General features: G+C 35.3%; 1 protein-coding gene across 5 annotated transcripts in view; it reads left to right on the top strand.

The window, feature by feature from the left end:
- LOC136027585 (serine/threonine-protein kinase mig-15-like) overlaps nt 1-19,817 on the top strand; it is a 130,636-nt gene that overhangs the window by 60,049 nt on the left and 50,770 nt on the right. For 3 of the 5 annotated variants that reach the window (XM_065704966.1, XM_065704967.1, XM_065704965.1), the window contains exons 11-15: nt 1,202-1,349; nt 6,188-6,366; nt 9,876-10,090; nt 16,461-16,581; nt 17,913-18,524. In XM_065704966.1, the coding sequence (XP_065561038.1) occupies nt 1,202-1,349; nt 6,188-6,366; nt 9,876-10,090; nt 16,461-16,581; nt 17,913-18,524 (1,275 nt within the window). The remainder of the gene's footprint in view (nt 1-1,201; nt 1,350-6,187; nt 6,367-9,875; nt 10,091-16,460; nt 16,582-17,912; nt 18,525-19,817) is intronic. The other 2 variants (XM_065704969.1, XM_065704968.1) reach the window with 1 other exon arrangement.

Raw genomic sequence — 19,817 nt, 5'->3', positions numbered from 1 at the left:
AGCATAATAAATTTACAAATTCTTGCAAAGGCTTATGAAGTTCATTGTAACGATGCCTTATTGTTATGCTACAACTGTCATCAGTCATCACTCCCAACTTGTCACCAACCAAAATTTTTGCCCACTATCCTTAAGCTCATTTTTATAATACTCGTGCGTTTCTTGCCTTAACATATTATCATAATTTATGTACGATTTCTTAATAATTTTATCATAAGAAAAGTCCTTTTTACCGGAAAAAAGGAGTTATTTATGGTCACAGTACTTGTTTTTTCCCGTGCTAAATTTTCTTTCCTCCGTGGTTTAATTTCCCACGATAGCTTGTACATCAGCAAAAAAAAAAAAAAAAAAAAAAAAAAAAAAAAAAAAAAAAAAAAAAAAAAAAAAAAAAAAAAAATCAGTAGTGCCTACAACTCTAGCGTACTCTAACATCAGGACATTGTTAGGATATTAAAAGCTATTTGGGATTATGACTCTTGACCCTGTTTTAGCCTTTATGTTACATTTCATTGTCAGGAGAAGCTATTCTGAGAATTTCTATGTATAGCAGATGCATAATATTAATGGTGGGAACAATGGTTTTAAGGATTGTTTTTTTTTTCATTTGGAGCTTTGGCTTCTTGCTGAAGTTTTGAATCAAGACAAAACAAGAGCAAAAAGCCAAAGGACAGTCAGAGCTCAAGAGCTAATAGATACTACAATCAGTTTAAAAAAAAGTCTTAATTTTTATCAATTTCTTCATAAACAAGGGTTGTTCTTTTTTTTTCAGTGGAGTCAAGGCTTTAAGGTGTCATATATTTTGTGATCTGTTGGGACTAAAAAGCATTTATTAAATTCATTTAAGACACAGTCGAGTGAGAGGGTTCCAGACCCCCTCCCCCGAAAAAAGCTAAGGATTCTGCCATTGTGTCCCAATGTTTTAGTTGAATAAAAAAACAAATTTTAAACAAATTATCGGTGATGATTCCAACCTTTGAAGGTACAAAGTATCTTTATGCTTTCTTTTTCCTCATTTACATCAATATCGATCTTAAAATTACTGGGAAAGGTTAGTTTAGATTCTATTGAATATGTTGTTTAATTCCGGAATAGTTTGGTGTGCACAAATACCCTCAGTCCCCAATCCTTAAAGTAGCTCTGGAAGTCAACTTTATTTTAGTTAGCGTTATTTTGTCAAAGTTTTGAACCAATTTTTATTTAGGAAGGAAGACCTGCCGCTATTTTAGAACATCGTGAAAAGGAAGAAAAGGCTAGAAATGACAGAGAACCAGAAAGACCTCGCCGACGAGATAAAGAAGAGACAGCCGATGGTGCCTTGAGACCCCCCTTACCATCTAGAGGAGCTGTTGGTATGTATCATCTGAGATTACTCCACTTTCTATAGTCATGGATAGATATTATTATTATAGTTACTAAAATACCTCATGGGAAGCACCTAGGGTTTAAGCATTTTTTAGCTGGTCTTTCTGTCGGTATTTAGCTGTATTCTGAGAGGCTTGTCCATATACAAGGGCTTTTTTTTTACATATTTAGCTCACGGAGGGGTTGATGTTGAAGCATTTACATTGTTAAACTGTGGTGACACTAATTAAGCAGACCGACTGTTTATTCTTTATTTTTATTGGGTTTTATTTCGATGGTAATTTCATTTGATAGTTTTTGCTCTGATAGTATCCATATTCTTTAATAATTAGTGTGGCAATTCATCATCAAAGGGCGCAACTTCGCATAATAAAAAATTGAATAGTCATGCTATAAAGCATCATTAACACAGAAACAAAAAAAGGCTTACTAATCGTTGAAACAAGCCTAGGCTTCTTGCAGCCTTTGACAATACCAATTTAACAACGCTTTTTATCAATTCAAGCTCCAATCAACAAATAATCCCAAATACCTGGTTTCAAAAACGTGATCAATTAGTACTCATTTATTTAATAAATAATGAAAACCTAAAGGCCTAATATGGAAATGGTAGTAGAATTTTTGTGTCTTTACTCAGATCTGACAAAAACACGAAATGAGGTTAAACTTCAAAAGCGGAAACGCCCAATCTTTCAAAACTAGTCTTAAGGTGAAATTCGGCCCTCCGCTGCCACCCAAATCGTTAAAAAATGTTCCAGAAAAAAGAACAACCTCTCCCTGTGCCATTTCCCGATGTTTTCAGATCAGCTCTAATGAAAGCACAAAACTCATTGAAAAAAGCACCGCAAAGGAAAAAAATGGGCTCTCAAAGTGTTTCAAATACCAGTATTTCTTCCAAGAATTTAGGTGACATAAGAGTATCTAATGAACATCTTGAACCTCTAGAAGAGTATCTAATTACATGTGGTCTCTCGAGGATTTAGAAATACATAAACAAGATATATGCAAGACAAATTCAGGTAAAAAAAAATTCAATCGAAGCAGGTGTTGTTATTTTTTAACTCACATGTACCTCGTCCTGACAAAGAACATTATGAATACCAAGGAAACATCTTTACGAGAAAATTGGATTTACCTGGCTACCAAGTTCTCATAGTAACATGAATATGACATTTTAGTTGGCTGAGCATAGACTCCACATCTATTATAATAATTGCCAAACAGAAAGGCCAGTGTCTTTCCTTCCATTTTTCCACTTGTTTTTATTTCCTTATCGATCTGTATGCACGCATTAACAGTCGGGGATTTTGCGGTTTACCGAATGACAATGTCAACAACACCACTCAAGTAGTGTCCCGGAGGATATGAGAAAAACAGAGTATCTACAAATCTGAGATTAAGCAGCCAGTGGTTATTCGTGGTGCGCCCACTATCGATCTAAATAGTTTACTCTATCCTCACGAAATTTATTTAGATTCAGTACTTGAGAATGAATCTACTCCAAGCAACAATGAGTAAAACGTATTTTAAGATGTGCCAGAATCATCTCAGTCACATATTATTTAAAAACCTTAAAATTAAGGGCAATAAATTACCAGTAAAGAGGCAAAGTCGAGTCTTATCCACAAGGAAGTCCCGAATTCTCCTCGTTGTTACGCTAAGTGAACTTGCTACGTCGAGCTTCGCTCTAAGTTTGAAAAAAAAAACTTAATTAGACAAGGGGAAGAGACTTGTTTCACTGGCGCACATCGCAACATGCATCAGCTACGCATGCATTAAGTGGAAAATAGATAGATAGATCGTGTATTTCAAAAGCCCATATACACACAAAAAATTTATGAAAAATAAAGAAATCACCAACAGAAAAAATTACAAAGACTACAGAAACATAATCCATAGCGAAAAAATACCTAATGGTAATTTAGAGAGAAAATAATTGTAATTCTATATAATAATTAATTGTAAAAACTTTTCCTTCTTTCTAAGCTTTTATCTGTGTACACACCAATATGAAATATTGTGGTTGGATTAATACTTTGTAAAATACCAAGTAGCAGCCAAACAATCCCATGTAAGTATTTTTCCCTTAAATCAGAGAGCACCGGGGACTTCCGGAGAGAATGGTCAAAATCTTCGTCCTCATCTTTACAAAGAGGACACACATACCGCCCTTCAGGATCAGCTATTTTTTTGTCGAACACCTTTTGCCGGCTCTGGATTGGAATGCAATTCGCCCTAAGCTGAATCCATCGACATAAAATCATAGCCGGTAAATTAAATTTAAAATAAACTTTCTCTCCAAAACTAGTTTTACCTGATTATAATGATTGAGCGTTGTGGAATTTAAAATCAGCCCTCGTCAATTCTGACTTTTTTGACTCTTAAGATAAATCGTACCTGGCTTTCTAAATCTGTTGGTAGATCACGGGAACCAAGACCATCATTCAATAAGTAAGCCATTCCCACTCTTCCTAGTAATGACTTAATTTGGGACGGCCACAACGTTTTCAAACCATAATTCAACATCTGATAATAAGCTGCTCTCACTAGTCTGTTTTCATTACCTAATGAGCATCACCAAAATCTAAGCATCAAAATAGACCTACGTAGTTTTAACGAAAATAGGCCCATATCACCTTTCAGAATCTGTGAATGAGTTGTCTGATGTAACCCAATTACTCTTTTACAATACTGGAGCTGGAGGGACTCCAACTGCTTCTCCACCCCAAATCTCTCTATATATTCTATAACTGATAAAACTTTTCTATTATGTATTCTTTTATGCATTTTTTGGTTTTTAATTCCCATTATCGTTGGGTTTTTAAAAACAGCAGACACGGCCACTTTGCCTCTTTTAATTATTCCATCAACATTGCTCTTAAAACTTACATTTTTCTATAAAACAAATCCTAAATATTTTATTATTTTACTTACATTCAGTTCCTTATTATAAATTTAACTCTATAATCATCTTCACTACTTACTTTTAATTTTTTTTTAAATAACAACTTCACTCTTTTCCACATTTAGCCTTGATTATTTCATCTGCAAAAATTATCTTCTTTAGACTCAGAAGCGTCTGCAGATCTTGCGGTGTACTAGTCACCAAAACAATATCATCTGCAAATAATAAAATGATAGTTTATGGGTCCCTAGACTAACTTTCGAAGCCCATCTATTCTCAAGAAAACCAACAACACCTTTTATAAAAATATTAAACAATTTAGGAGAAACAGTGCTGCCCTTTTACTCCCGGCTTAATATTAAAAAGCCTAGAAAACCTGTTACCAAGTAACACAATTCCACTCACACAAATATGCATACTCACTATCAACCTTACAAACAAATGGGGGAGGTCAATTCTTCTGTAGCTCTCTGTTGACACTGTCGAACGCCTTATGGAGGTCCAGAACAAAAACTTGCTAACAAGTCTTTCCCGTTCCATATTTATCAGTTAATGTCGTCAAAATGAATACTATATCTACCGTCCCATACCCTGTCCTAAAACCTCCTTGTTCTTCGTGTATGGTATTATTTTTTTTAACCATTTCGAAAGCCTAGTATCTAATATTTTCTCCATTACCTTACATAAAGCAGGGGCAAAGTCAGAATATGAAATTTTTTTCACAATATCTTATTTTAAATATTCGAAACATATTCGAAAATTTCTTTTTTTGGTATGTTAAAACACCTTCGGATTTAGAAACTTGTGTTTTTGAGTTTTCTATCGAAATGTTTTTAACGCCACAGTTTCATGTAGTTGTTCGCTTTGCCGAAACTGGGAAGTTTTCGGGAATTTTTGTTTTATTTGTAACCTAGGAGTAATTTTTAATGTAGCTTTGTATTCTAAATTTCAAAATTAGATTACCTATAATTTATGCATAATAATATTTTTGGCGATATTCAGCAGACTTGTTTTTGAAGCATTCATAATTTAGAGAGGCCTCATTTTCGGAAGAAAAAAAATATCCTCATTATTACGATTCGAGCTGAATAGTCTTGATGTTTTTAGGTTAGGCATTCAGAATTTAACTATACATATAATAATTTGTATTCTTTTTTTTTTCACTTTGTTTTAATACATTTTTTATTTTACTGCTGCAAATTATGCGTCATGAGCCCCTGTAGCTGATAATGTATTCGAAACTTCTTTGAAGATGAAGGTGCATCTACATCACCTTAGTCATTTGCTGTTAAACGTGATATGCTTAAGCTGTGACTGTTTTGTCCGTATTTGAATCAATATGGGTCAGCTGCTTTTTTTTATTGTGATTAAGAATTGTCTTAAAAAGTCGCTTTCACAGCCAAGTGAATCTCTCAGGAAAACAGGTTTTTACGACCCCTGCCACCAGACCTCTTGTGTAACAGGTACAGGAAGGTACTGACAAGGTTTTAGTCAGGAAAAAGACTGGCACTCAAAATATAAATAATCCACAGATATATGAGATGTAGACGGGAAAGAGTGTCGTCTACACTGCTTTGTTCTAATAGCGAAAAGGGCTGTTGAATCTAAATATAGGAAATATTTTAGGGTGGTGAGCAAATATTAGAAGAAAGGGGCTTCTTCCCTGCCATTTTCATATCCTGCAAAAAAAAAATTTTTAAGAAAAAATAGCCAAACAAAAAACGTGCAATAGCGCTAAGTAGCAATGCCAAAGTGCAAGCAACATTTAAAAAAGAAGTAAACTAAAAACCGAAAAGGAAAAGCACTTTAATAGTAAAAAAGTAACTTTAGCCTTATTTTGTTGATTTTATTTATGTTACTTAGCTAGTAGGGCAAATAGGATTAATTTACAATTGATTTGAAATAATTCTTTGTATAAAGCTGCACCTCCAGATCTGCCTTCAAGTCGACCTCTACCAGCGCTACCGGGTGATCCGCGAGAGCAGAAAAAACCTTCAACTCCACCTAACCAACACCAGAGAAATAGCCCTCAAGTTTTGCCCTCTGCACAGCAAAGAAATTCTCAACTATTCAAATCTTCTGCTAGCAGAAAGCCTGAGGTTTGTTTTACAGTTTGTTATCCGTCGTTAACTTATTATTATTCTGTCATGCATGCAACTTATTTCAGGTGTTAAGTATTGAACCATTTTTCATAATGGCTTGTAATACTAATATAAAATAATTTACTGTAATTTGTAAACCTTCTACAGTAATGTAGATTAGTTTCATTTCATTAGGTCTGTGTTCCTTGGTCCTGTGAAAGGGCTTATAATATCGTTCTAGTGAAATTCAGAAAGATGTTTCCGTTTGGCTTATAAGATTTTTTTGGTAGGATACGAAAAAATAAGCTCTTTTCAAACGGTTACAAAGTTTATCTGAAGAAAGCGTATTAAACTAATTGTAAGCGAATGATCCACCTCCTCCCCCTTGCGCCATCTTTAAGTGACGCATTGTGCAGCTACGCTTTTAGCCATGTCAATTTTTTGGAACAATTATGAGTGTTTAATTATGGGATTCAGGGAGGGGGGCATGTCAGCATTGTTTTTGATAAACTTAGTCAAGATCTTAGAAGCTAGTCAGAGCAAATATGGGAGAGACAAACAGTGGATATAGACTCATAAATAAACTACCTAGCCAGTGATTATTGCAATTCATATAAATTCGATCCATTATTATGATTCCGAGGGGGAAAAATGTAGTTGTCTTGGGCAGCGTCGGTCCTTCAAGGTCGTCTTGGGTTTGTTGCGACCATGTTCTTATAAAGGATTTTTAGGGAACCAAAGTCTAAATTTGGGGATAATCCTATAAACGATTCTTGGACATGCATCAGAACAGTTTGATATGGAAGTTAGGTTTTTTGATAATTTTTTGTTCAATTTATTCTATAAGTTAGAAAAAAATGCTTTGTATTTTGTGAAAAGCAGGCATTTTCTCACATAATGTCTTTTGAATTACAGCAGCCTAATTCCGGTTGATTAGATAGCTAACCTAAACGTTTTAAGCAGACGAAAAAAAAATTTCAGAGTGAAAAATATTCCCTTTAAATATCAATTTCGATTTAGCTAAAGATCGTAACTTAAGTTCTACTTATATTTTGCACAGGTTGAGACCTACTCCCTAATACGAATGTCGTTATTACAAGGGAATGAATTTCAAGTCTCTGACTCACTGATAATATTTTGAATAAGGAGATAAAGAACTGATGCTTCCGAATTACAAACGATGTAGTGGATGCTATAAAGAAACTCCGGGCCAGATGGCTCGGGTACATACTCAACGGCCCGAAGAATACCTGATGAGGAATTCACTAATCTGCATACCACTGCCCTGTTAGAGAAACGCCCAGGTGGTCAGAGCGAAAATGGTTAGCCACAATCACGACAGATCTGGAATACTTAAGTGTCTTTCACCAATATGGAGGAAAAAGAGAATCGTCTTGGCTACATATTGCCCCCCCCCCCCCATGACCGAAGACAGATCCACATGGCAAAAAAAAAGTATACCATTTTCTTGCCGCCTGTGAGGGGTGGTGATGCTTTTGTTCTTCTACAGGTTTAAGTTTTCTATGGTTTCTTGCTAGATTAAAAAGGTTCGGAATGTGGTGTTAAATTTTGCTTCGCCACTTTTTTTAGGGGAGGGGGAGAAAAGGAAATTTGTCTTCTAAAATGCTCTTTGGGAGACGGGATTCATTCATCCGTTGGATAAGGCTAAGCCATTGGCATTGTTGGCGCTGAAGTTCAGAAAGGATTTTGAGATTCAAATGTTACTGCATTTTAATGAACAGAAAACTATAATTAAGAAAGGTAAAGATAAAAGACACTCGGTCAGATTTAAACCAAGGATCTTCGGAATCAGGAGTGGGTCAAGTAGGGAGGTGGTTGTATGAACAGCCTAAGATGAATAATTCCCCTCCTGCAAGTGCGAATTTCTACAAAATCAAAGGCAGTTATTCTTAGTTATAATTTTCTTGTGTAATGAAGTACGAATACACGGATTTATACAGAAACTTTCTTTTGGCATATGGAGACACAACCTCATAAAAGAATCTAAATAACCTTCGATTTTGCTATTTCATTGCTCTGTTTCAAGTTTCTTTGCTTTCAAGGAACAATACATCCTCACATTTAGTTATATATTAAATTGAAATAGTTGAAAAATTAAATAGAAAAGATATTGATGACTCAATTAAAGAAAATCAAGTACACATCGTTCCTATAAACGAGGCAAATATTTCGTAGAAAATGTCCTAAAACAATCGCTGAAAAACCTTTGCTTTACTGCTTTTCAGAGAAGATTTTCGGTTTATGCTCGTATTTTACAAATCAGCCACAACAGTAGAAAGGTGGAATTACCCTCGGACAATTTTCCTGGTTGAACAAGAAAACTGGAAAAAGGAGGGGTCAGTAGATTAAAATGAACAGGATCTGGAACACGCTCCCAGAGTTCGTACGAAACTGCCACTCGTTTGGTATGTTCAAAAATTATGTTAGAGATTTTCTAGCTAGTAAATAATTTTGTTTGTTTGTTTTTTTTGTTTTTTTTTTGTCTCTTTATTTTTTATTCCGGCTCCCCTTGGAGTTGATGTCTCTGGATTGAGTTGGATATTTAATTGAGTTGGTGAAATTGTGTGCTACCCCCTGCCTAGCTTGTCATTTTTTGGAGATTATTAAGGTGGGCGACTCAATTTTGTTTTTTGGTTTTTGTTTATATTTTTTTGTTGTTGGTATTTTTTTCTCCCCCGTTCTTTCCCGGCCATGGAGCCTTATGGGGGAGATTGTCTTGAAGTAATTTTTTGTTTATGGATTTTAATGTTAAATAAAGAACTCAGATACACAGTATTTTATAGCAGCTATCTTTCTTTGCGTTTGTACTTCAATTATCATGCTAGACTTGTATAAAAACAACGACTATAGTTCAACAGATGTGATTTTATTTTATTTTTTTTTCTTTGTGTTTTTTTAGATTTTTTTTTTTTTCATCTTTTATGCATATTAGTTTGTTTTATATGGTTTTTTTTTTCATATGCTTCTCCTGTTTTAAGGTTGAAAAATACTTTTAGATGTGAAGCTGAAATGTCAAGACTTTTATTATTATATGTTACAAGAAAAAATGAAAATTCTTTTAATGTTCACTATCTTAAATTTTACCCCTTTTTGAGTATTTTCATTTATTAAATTATAAATTGAATAGCAGTGTGGTATAAAAAATATTCACCTGTTACGTTTGTCATGTAGGCGCCTGAACGCCTGTTGCGTCTTTAATGATTTATTCAATTGTAATGACTGCCGAGATAGACCAGAAAAATGACTGCTACTGCTGTTCTGAATGCTGTACAATTCTAAACTTTGAAGTTCTTTTCACTATGGATATACGCATTAAGCTATCTATAAAATGGGCTTCACCATACCCTGTATGATAGAAAAATATTGCGGAATTATAACAGGAGAACGACAACTGACTATTGGAAAATATAGTTGCTTAACTGTTAAATTGTTTCAACTGTCATTTAACGATCAACGGTCATTTAATTACTTAACGGTTAATTTGAGTTCTGAAAAATCAATTCTAGGAATTAGACGCACTGGCTGCACAATTAAATGAGCTTGGAGCCAGTCCTAAAACAAGAAATGGCGAGCGAAATTCATCAATTCTTCTTCCTCGTACCACTGTTTCTAAAGAAGTAATCAGCGACGATTCAGACGAGGATAATGAGGAAACAGCCCAGCAGACCAAAATGAAAAGGAACGACGGCACATTGTTGGCAAGTGATCCACCTAAGCCATTGTAAGTAAAATCACTTCGGCTTTCTTACAATGGCATTTTCTTTTTCTTTTACTGCTTCTCGGCAGACTAACCTCGGCCGACTCTACTACTAAGGGTCCGATTGACCGTGTTTCAAACAGTGAACTGTACAGAAAATGTTTAGGCTGAGATGTTTAGGACACGAGATGAAGGATAACGGATTGATAAAGGTTTTCCTTTTTGGCCAATTATCTAGGAACAAAAGAAAAGCTTCCGGGCTGGAATGGGATGGGAGATTAATAAGAAAAGATTTAAATCAAGTTGGATTTTTTTTTTTAGAGGGTTTTAAGATGGAAGCTTTGGATAGATTGGGATGGAAGAATTTGCGCATATGTGACGGCCTCAGGTGGCTTGGAATTGCAGGGAGTTGTTAGTAGTGCTAATTGTAGTACTTCTTGGCCTTGCTAATTCGAAAGATTATATGTGTACCCTTTAAACAAAAGTTCGATCTGTAACTTACGCTCTTGATTTGATAACACTCTATCGGTTAATTCAGTTGATGTATTATTTATTTTATTTGGTTCTCTAGACAGTTTAAATGTTATTTTTCGTTGCATGCTTTATCACTTTGTTCGTGGGAACATTTATGAAGTCGGGCTTTTGATCCGACCTAGTAAAGACCAAGCAAATTGCAGCCAACAATTCGAATTTTTTTTTAAGAAAAAATCTCAATTGACTCTGATTCAGCAATATTTCTTCCAAATAGAATCGGGTTGATATTTGTAATTATGAAAAAGAAAATTTTTAGGAACTTCTGAAAATAGCCTGAAAGCTCTCAAAGACGAGTGTCAAATCGAAATAAATTTACTTCATCGAAATTACCATCGTTGAAAGCCCCTAACCAGGGGTTCACAGCCCATAATCCTGAGAAACAAGGAAAGTCGCATTTTTGCATGGGTACCAATGTCTCCGTCTCTCACCCCTTTTTTTAGCTCTAGCTGGCTACTGAAAAGTCAAAGGAGACAAATATAGGTTCATATAAAATGTAATGCTGACACCTACGTGTTGCTTGGAAATTAGTACTTTTAGCGCCGCATGTGATCGTCCTCGGCATCTTTATGCTGCAAAACATCCTATTTATTCAATAAGATCCTAAAAATCGTTCAATGAAAAGTTTGAGGCAAGGAACCTATAGCTTTAATTTCCTAGTTTCGAGGACATTGTACTGTGGCATTCGCCTCTGAAGCTTTCATCCCAATTCATCATTGATAACGCGTGAAATCCAATAAAGACATGAGTATGTATTTTGCCCCCCCCCTCGCACACAAACACATTTGCTTCCCAATACATTGGGTTTGTAACTGGATAGCATCAAAAGATTCTGTAGGTCTATCTTAAAAATTGATATCATTTTATTATGCTCATTGTTTGTGATAAAAGTTTAAACAGATCAATTTATACTCGTTCGCTCGCTCATTGTAATCGAGTTGCTTATGTTTTGGCCTGTCAATCTTGTGATTTTGAGAGGATATGGCTTTGAATATCATGGTTTTCCCAATATCTATAAAATTAAATAAACTAAATACTTTTTAGTAAATAGCATCAGTTTGTAGTACCACACAGAAGATTCATATGGATTTTGTTGTGTTACAATTTCCTATTTCATATCCTAACATTAAACCACCCTATTGAAAAATAATTTGTTGAGATTATTACGTGTCTGAAGTAAAGAACTAACAATTTACAGTGGAAAGTCACAAGTTTTTCAGCATAAATGTAGACAAACCCCTCTCTTTAATGGGACAGGCAAAAGGAACACCAATTGGGACAGCAGAAGTCAAAATCCATTCTGAAGGACGAGCAAGGAAAGAATTTAACCGCAGAAATAATTAATGCCCACTTCTCAAATATTTGCCGCCAACAGCCTCCCCTCAATACTTTACCACAGAATGGTCCGATTGAAACCATCCCTGTCATCACAGTTTCCCAGGTCCAAGAAAAGCTCGAACACCTAGATATTAGGAAAGCCTCTTACCCCGGCGAAATTCCTATAAGGCTGATACACGCATGCTCCTCCTTCCTGGCCACGCCATTGGCTATGATGTATAACCAGTGTCTGCTGGAAGGCGTTTTTCCAGATAAGTTTAAAAAGGCATATATCACACCTATTCCGAAGAAAACATCACCGACCTCACCGTCAGACCTTAGGCCGATTTCGAAGACGCCCATCATCTCGAAAGTCTTTGAAGACTTTATTCTACAGTGGCTACTAGCAGAAGTAGAACATAAAATCGACCCTATGCAGTTCGGTTTTCGTCGAGGGCACAGCACAACACATTATCTGGTCAGATTACTTCATGATCTACTAGAGCATCTAGAAATTTCGGAGGCCCTTGCTGATATAATAATTTCTGATTTCGTGAAAGCTTTCGATCTCCTTGACCACGAGACTGTTATCAATGAAGCCCGTGCCCTGGAGGTCTCGCAGTTTCTGCTGTGCATCATCGCAAGTTTCCTTTCTGGTCGTCAACAGTGCGTACAACTTGAAAACGGAGAAGCATCCAACTTCCAAGACATCACATGTGGAGCAGCCCAAGGAAGCAAGCTAGGTCCCATCTTATTTGTCATTGTAATCAACCGACTGATGAGACAACATAAACAAAGGTACAAGTTCGCAGACGACTGTTCAATAAGTCTACTACGATTCCTTCCACAAACACACGACCAACTCGAGCCCCTGGTTGCAGAGCTTCGGGATCAAGCTGATCAAGTGAAGCTCCAGCTAAGTCTTGAGAAAAGCTGTGTGTTGCGTGTCAACTTCCTAAAGAAGAAGAGCATTGACGAACCTGCACCTCTCCAAACAAAGAAATCAGTCAAAATACTCGGCATCACACTAAGTGACGATCTTAGGTTCGGAGATCACATCAACCAGATCACAGCAAAAGCAACTGGTCTTCTAAAATCCTTCGCAAATCTCAAAAGGTTTGGAATGACAGAACAACTCCTTCTTTCGTGCTACAAAACTTATGTAATGCCCATTGTCATGTATGGCTGTCCTGTCTGGCACCCATCGCTCACAGAGAAAGACAGAAGTCAGCTTGAAACAATTCAGACAAGAGCCTGCAAAAAAATTTTTGGATCAAATTACAAAAACTACGAAGAAAGCTTGAGCGAACTCAGGCTCCCAACCCTGGATGAAAGGAGGCACGAAACACTGATGAAGTTTGGAGCTGACATCCTGAAGTCCACAACGCACCGAGATATCCTGCCTCAGTTTACTTCAGTGACTCAAGCACACAAGCCGAGGGTGGCAACTTTTAAAGAGGGAAAAGAACTGTTAGAATGCCCGCCTACACACTCAACGACAAGATTTTTAAACTCCTTCGTTCCATACTTCGTGAAGCACTACAACGACAATATCCTCAAATCGAAGTGATAGCTCATCATGTGTGTTCTTTATGTTGCGTCTTTTTGCGTTTTTCTATTTTCTTTTTTTGTTTGACGATACCCATGTTATTGCATTGTGATAAAGGGAAAGAATAAAGATTATTATTATTATTATTAATTGAGTTACTAAAAAGATAAAGTTTTTCAAATCATAGTCAATGCACCAGTGTTGACTTGGTAAGGAAACAAATGCCTCCCAAGTATTTGTTTTTCCGATCACTTCGCATGGAAAGGTAGTAGAAACCTCGTAGGGACATAGTCGATTGGAGGTTAAAAGTGCTATTGCCTACTTAAGTGTGAAAGGTGATAGGAGGTGCCCATAATCCTTCATATTTCCTTTTTTGCCCCTTGAAATTTTGTGTTTTTTTTTAGGAAGGGACAGCAATTTTCCTAGGTATTCTTCTTGATGAAAATCTCTCCTTCAGGAGTCATGTTAATCTAATTAAAATGAAGATATCGAGCGGTTTTGGAATTCTTAGAAAGTTAAAACACATTTCATCTGAATCAGTTCCTAAAATTTTTGTTTTATTTTTAAATTTTCTCTTGCGTTTCCTATTGTCCGACTATACTGATGTCAGCTTTTGCCTTTTCGTTTCTGCTCTCTAAGCTATATGACAAAGTGAGGAACCTTTTCTCTGAAATAGATTGTTCTATTTATAAGCTGTTGCTTGATTTAAACTCACTTTGTATTCTGTCACATGTGTCTTCCGTTTTCTCCAATTGCACGGTGATACTCCTGCGGGCCTTAGAACTAGTCTAGGTCTTATCTCTTAATCATTCTACATAACATTTTTTTTTTACTTCAATCCCCTGAATGCTTCTTATGCTGTCTGGCATACTATGCAAAAATCATAAAAATATTTTTTAATTTTGAAAATTTTTAATGATACTTTGTCCAACTTTGTTTTCAGGGGATAGGCAGTTCGGGGCGGCTGCTTGTCAGGTTAATTTTTAGTGTCTGTGTTTTTTTTCTCATTTTTTGCTCTCTTTTCTTTATCCCCGTATTCTTGGCCGTAGAGCCGTCCGAGGGACATATGATGATGTATGTGTTTTTATTGTTTATCGTTGCAGTGTTTGCTTAATGTATTTGAATAAATACCTGTCTAGTTATCACCTTCAATTAGGGCTTACCTGGGAAACGCACATTAATCTTTGTGGGTTTTGGTGCTTTAAATTCCTGACCGAGGCATACTGGCACACCTACCATAAGTTATTGAACATGGTATCCATGCGATAGGTAGTCCTTGTGAAATACTTGTAGATTGATAAAACCGTTAAAAAATATATACAAAAGATTAGATGTATCCCTGTTAGGAGCAAATTAGTGAAAGGGCACAAATATTTTTTAAACAGACCCATGTCAAGGAACCAAAAATGCTTAGAAAATAATTTTTTTTATTGGTGGATGAGAAATCGTTTATATTTTAACAGCCTTCAAAGTCTACATGGATACAATGCATCATTTACGTATAAAAGAATCCGAATCAATCCGAATGTTTGAAGGTATATTATTTTATGGGAATGGGAAACTATTTACGTTAAGTTTTCGTTATTATCTTGATTTTTTTTTCTTGCTTGATGTTTTATTAAATAAAAACCACATAGTTCGATATGCATCATTTTCAGTAAAGTGCAATTAACATTATTACTTTTTTGAAGATGGGAGAAAGCCCCACTCTCGTTTTTGATAGCTCCTATTCGTAAATGCTGGTTGGTCCTGTTTATTGAATTTCGTTGTTTTCAATGGTATTACAAATAATTGAAACATTGCATGAAATACAAATCGTTTTCAGAAAATTACAAGCGACTCTCTAGCCTCTAGGGGGTTTAAGGAGGCGGTAGCCCACTATTATTTGTGGGAATTTCTGCTCGTTGCAAGCTCATTCATTTTAATTCTATATTCTATTTAGGTTTCATTTATTTATTCATAGTAATTTCTGTTCGCTTTATGTTTTACTTATTATATGACTTTAATTGTCCTCGTTTTAGGTTTTAATACGGCTTTTTACTTTTTCTATGAATAACTTTGCTAAAAAACCTTTTTTTGAAATTAATGTTGAAATTTTGACTTAAATTTTGAAACGTTTTAATGAGTGACATTGAAACTGAACGGGAGATGAACTGTTTCCCCATCAGCCCTCCCCACTCCGCATCGTTCAAGTGGCTTCTTGCTCTTTACTGAAATTTCATTACCATCCAATACATTCCCAACTGATAATTACAGATTTTTGATCGATTTTCTAAAAGAATTGAAGTATTCCCACATTTTTCAACAAAGGTAATCACGTTTGTTTTCATAAAGCATATGCTACCATTTGAACGTTAAAAATGCGGTATTGAGGGGAAGTGAGAGTTTTAACAGCCATCCTTTTATTCTTGTCGTTTTTGCTTGCTTAGCAGCTATTTAATTCGATTTAGAGAATTTCTATTTGTTGAAATCTCTGGGAAAATAATTTATAGAATCTTGAAATTTTCTGATCAAAACTTGAAAGTCATATAATTTCGTTTTATATTTTAATTTATTCTTTTTTGTGTCATTTATTCTGAATTGACATTTTTACGCGGTATTGTTCTTGGAGTATATCTTAAAATAGATTTTTAACAAATCTCATGCACATTTGATCCGTTTTTCTTTTTTTGTTCTTTTCCATTTTTTCGAATTTTCCTTCACAGCTTCTTGACAAATTTAGAAACGGCCATCCAATTATTATTGCTTACATTAGGCTAAATTGACAGCATATATATATATATATATATATATATATATATATATATATATATATATATATATATATATATATATATATATATATATATATATATATATATATATATTGAAACTCCGGTTGATAGACGCTGATTCTTTTTTACGTTGGTTTTGTCAATTTTACGTTTTTCTAGCTTGATATGGTAATTGGCTTACTATTCAATAATGTGTTGTTTTTTTGTTTTTTTTTTTCTCTAGAATTGAAGGTAGTCGCTCGTCTTATGCCGGCGAAGGCACCCCAGTGTCAGCAGGGCCTCCTAATAGACCTCTCCCTCCTACTCCTGACGATGATGGAACGGGAACACTAGTCAACCGAAGGGTAAGATAAATCTCCTCCCCCCCTCGCCTGTTTATTATTTAACTTATTTTTCTTTTTAAATGTTTTACTTCAGCAGCTGCTTGTTTTTTCATTTAGTTTGTTTCTTTCTTTGTCTCTAAAGTGAAGCTTGGGTTCTCAAGGGGGTGGTATCAAATTCAATTTATCAAGGATTTATCGTATATCCTTTTCTCTAACTAGTATTACTATAAAGATTATCAGGTTGATTCATCCAACCGAAAGAACATAAGAGAAAAAAAGATTGCTTGAATTTTGTTTTTCCAGTAGATATGAGTGAGATGTTACATCACCTCTGCCTACAGGAGAAGGGATAACAGGGGCCACTCCCCCCTAACAGTCACCTTTGCTGATCATTAAGAAGGAAGCTATATGAATTTACTTTAATACTAGTCAATTGAGACTAAGCGTAGTAAATATAAGAAAACAGCGTAACGCCCAAAGAACAACATCCTTGCCAGATTAGAATTTGTTGCTGGATTAATTGCCAGATATCTAGTCTTCTAGATAGGCTCGGCTTCGCTCCTAAGCTGGCCTTGATATAGGTAATGAGTATGGCTATTTCCCCATATCCAGACCAGTTATTTTAAAACGTCATCCATCCACATTTCTATGTTCTTTGGTAAGTAAAATGTATATCTGATTAATGAGTCTCACACGCTAAATCTTCTATCGCACAATTCAATCTGTAATATGCGCCTCCGTGCGAATGAATCACAACGGTATTATTGATTTTCAAATTTTATTTTAATTTCAAATAATAGCAAAATAGTCATTTTTTGCTTGATATCCATGGAAAAAAGAAGGAAAAAGATTTCCCAAACTTCCTTTTAACTTCAAAACTTCCCGAAATTTCCTGGGGCTCGCTAAACCTAATGACAGAGGGTATCTAAGTACCCTGAGTCATAAATGTGCATGAAGGGGGGGGGGGGGCTACGTAGAAAGAAAATTATTGTAATATGAAACTGAGAGCCCTTGTATATACAAAATAAATATAAAAGTGTAAGTGCGAATTGTCCCCTCCCCCCCCCAACCCCATAAAAATGGAAAATATATATACCTGGATGGTTGTACATGTAGTTTGTCATAATCCAAAAAAGTCTTACCTTCAATTTCTAAATTCTAAATTTTGTCGTCAAATAAAAAGTGAAAATGATGGACGTTGTGAAACTTTATTATGTTCTAAAAGACCTGATTTCATAGTTAAAATCACTTATATTTGATTGAATTTTAATTAATTTTAAACTAAATACAGCTGCATTATATATACTAATAAATAGATTTATGCATATATACAATATTCTTATGTTCATTAGCGAGAATCAGTTACCCAGGAAGAATTGCTCCGCGATTGGGACTTTACTAAGTTTTTCAAGAGTGCAAACGAACAGGCTACAGTCAATGTTGCTGTTGGAGAGAAATCAGACTCTGTGTTCCATGTAGAAAAGACTAGAGATTTCAGCTACTCTCCCATGTCATCAAGGAACATGGATCAACCGCCGCCCCGACTTCATAGGCGGATTGAATCAGATTTCGCTGTTTCCCCGCGCAAGGAATCAATTATATTTAGAGTGGGTAAAGATGCTTGGAAACCGTTCAGTAAAGAGAAATCCGACCCGATTCTAGTGGGTATAACTAGAAAGTCAAGCACAACAGACTTATCACGTCGTAATTCATCTGCTTTTGATGATACCGATATTAGCGAACTACCTAAGAAGGATTGGAGTCAACGACGCCGTGAAAAAACTGACTTGGACCTTCGTCGTGCGGAGTTGAGAAGTGAATTGGAGAAGCGTAGAGTTGATCGAGAGTCACGATTTTCCCGTGAAATGCAGCGCCTACGCTCACTGAGACCAATATTGCTCAAATCTGAATCAGTGGAATCGACCAATTCTGTGGTAGCATTGGGGCCTGAAGACATAGTGAAGGTTAGTGCGCACGCTGCGCATGCTCAAAAATTACTGGCATTTACGAGTGCAAAATCACAGCCGACTAACTATTTGGTAGAATTTGTTAAACAGTTGATATTGCATGATTTATGAGGATTTGCTTGCTAAAGACGACATTTTGAATGCTCTTAACCATAGATGCTTATGGCACGAAGAAAGAAGTAATTAAACTTAGCCTGTTTGGAAATTAAGATGATACAATAAGTAACATAGGCAATGTCTTATTCGCTGCTACGATTATAGCTCTATAGCATAATTCAGCACTTTCTGGGTTTTCGCTATACTGGCTATTTTTATTTATATCTGCGTGAAATGAAGACTGCTTAAATTATTAGTTTTTAATTAATTGAATTAATTAAGTAAAAATTAATTAATTTAATTATTAAATTAATAGATTAAATAAATTATTTAATCAATTTTCTCACTATCATTTTGCGCATAGTCTTCGAGATTATAAATGATCTATTCTATTTGGTCTTTGATGAGTTTGAGGAGTGGCTTAGACGCACCATTAAAGTACCGAGGACAGTAAAATGAAGTCCAACCGTATGATTTGGTTAAGGGGAAACTTGAAAAACCAAATATATCTCAAAATATTAGAAAAAAATAGCAATACAGTTTTTCTTCTTCTTTTTTTTTAAATACCTCTATATGCGGTTTTGTAGTTTTTGGTATTGGCGGGTGCTAAATCTAGCAAAAGAAACGTGGGTGAAAAATTAGCCAAATTAAGCTTACAACAGATGGTACCAAACAGCTTAAGAAGATTTAGTTTCCCTTTGAAGGTTCAGTTGTCTTTTGGTATGTCCAGATTGTTAAAATTTGAATTTTTACGCGCGAAAAGTTCTATCGAATTTAACTCATTATTGCTAATTTATTTGAATTTAACTAATTTAACTTTGTTTTCACGGTTCAACGTTGCAGCAATGTTAGAAATGTGATGCTACCTTAAGAACCTAGTAATTTTGAAACTATCAAGAACAAACTCTTCGAAAACTACGGCTCTTGGGTATGAATAGACGGGTCCCAGGGGGCACACAATTATCCTCATTTTGGCGTCCTTGGTACTTTGAGAAGCTGTAAAAAGTTGGCTGAAATATGTCATAGCTTGTATTTCTAGCTTTACCAACCAAAATGGGACCTGTACTGATATATTTGTGTGTAAATTTGCTTTAGATTAGTCCTTTGCTCATTCATTTTAATATAAAGCACAAATTATGATTTTCTACTATAAAGACTTTTTTTGGAGTTTGTAGTCACAGGTGCACATGAGGC

This window comes from Artemia franciscana, chromosome 5 (genome assembly GCF_032884065.1).
Source record: "Artemia franciscana chromosome 5, ASM3288406v1, whole genome shotgun sequence".
Taxonomy (NCBI): Eukaryota; Metazoa; Arthropoda; class Branchiopoda; order Anostraca; family Artemiidae; genus Artemia; species Artemia franciscana.
The sequence above is the reverse complement of the archived record's forward strand: the minus strand, read 5'-3'. Positions and strand labels throughout refer to the sequence as shown.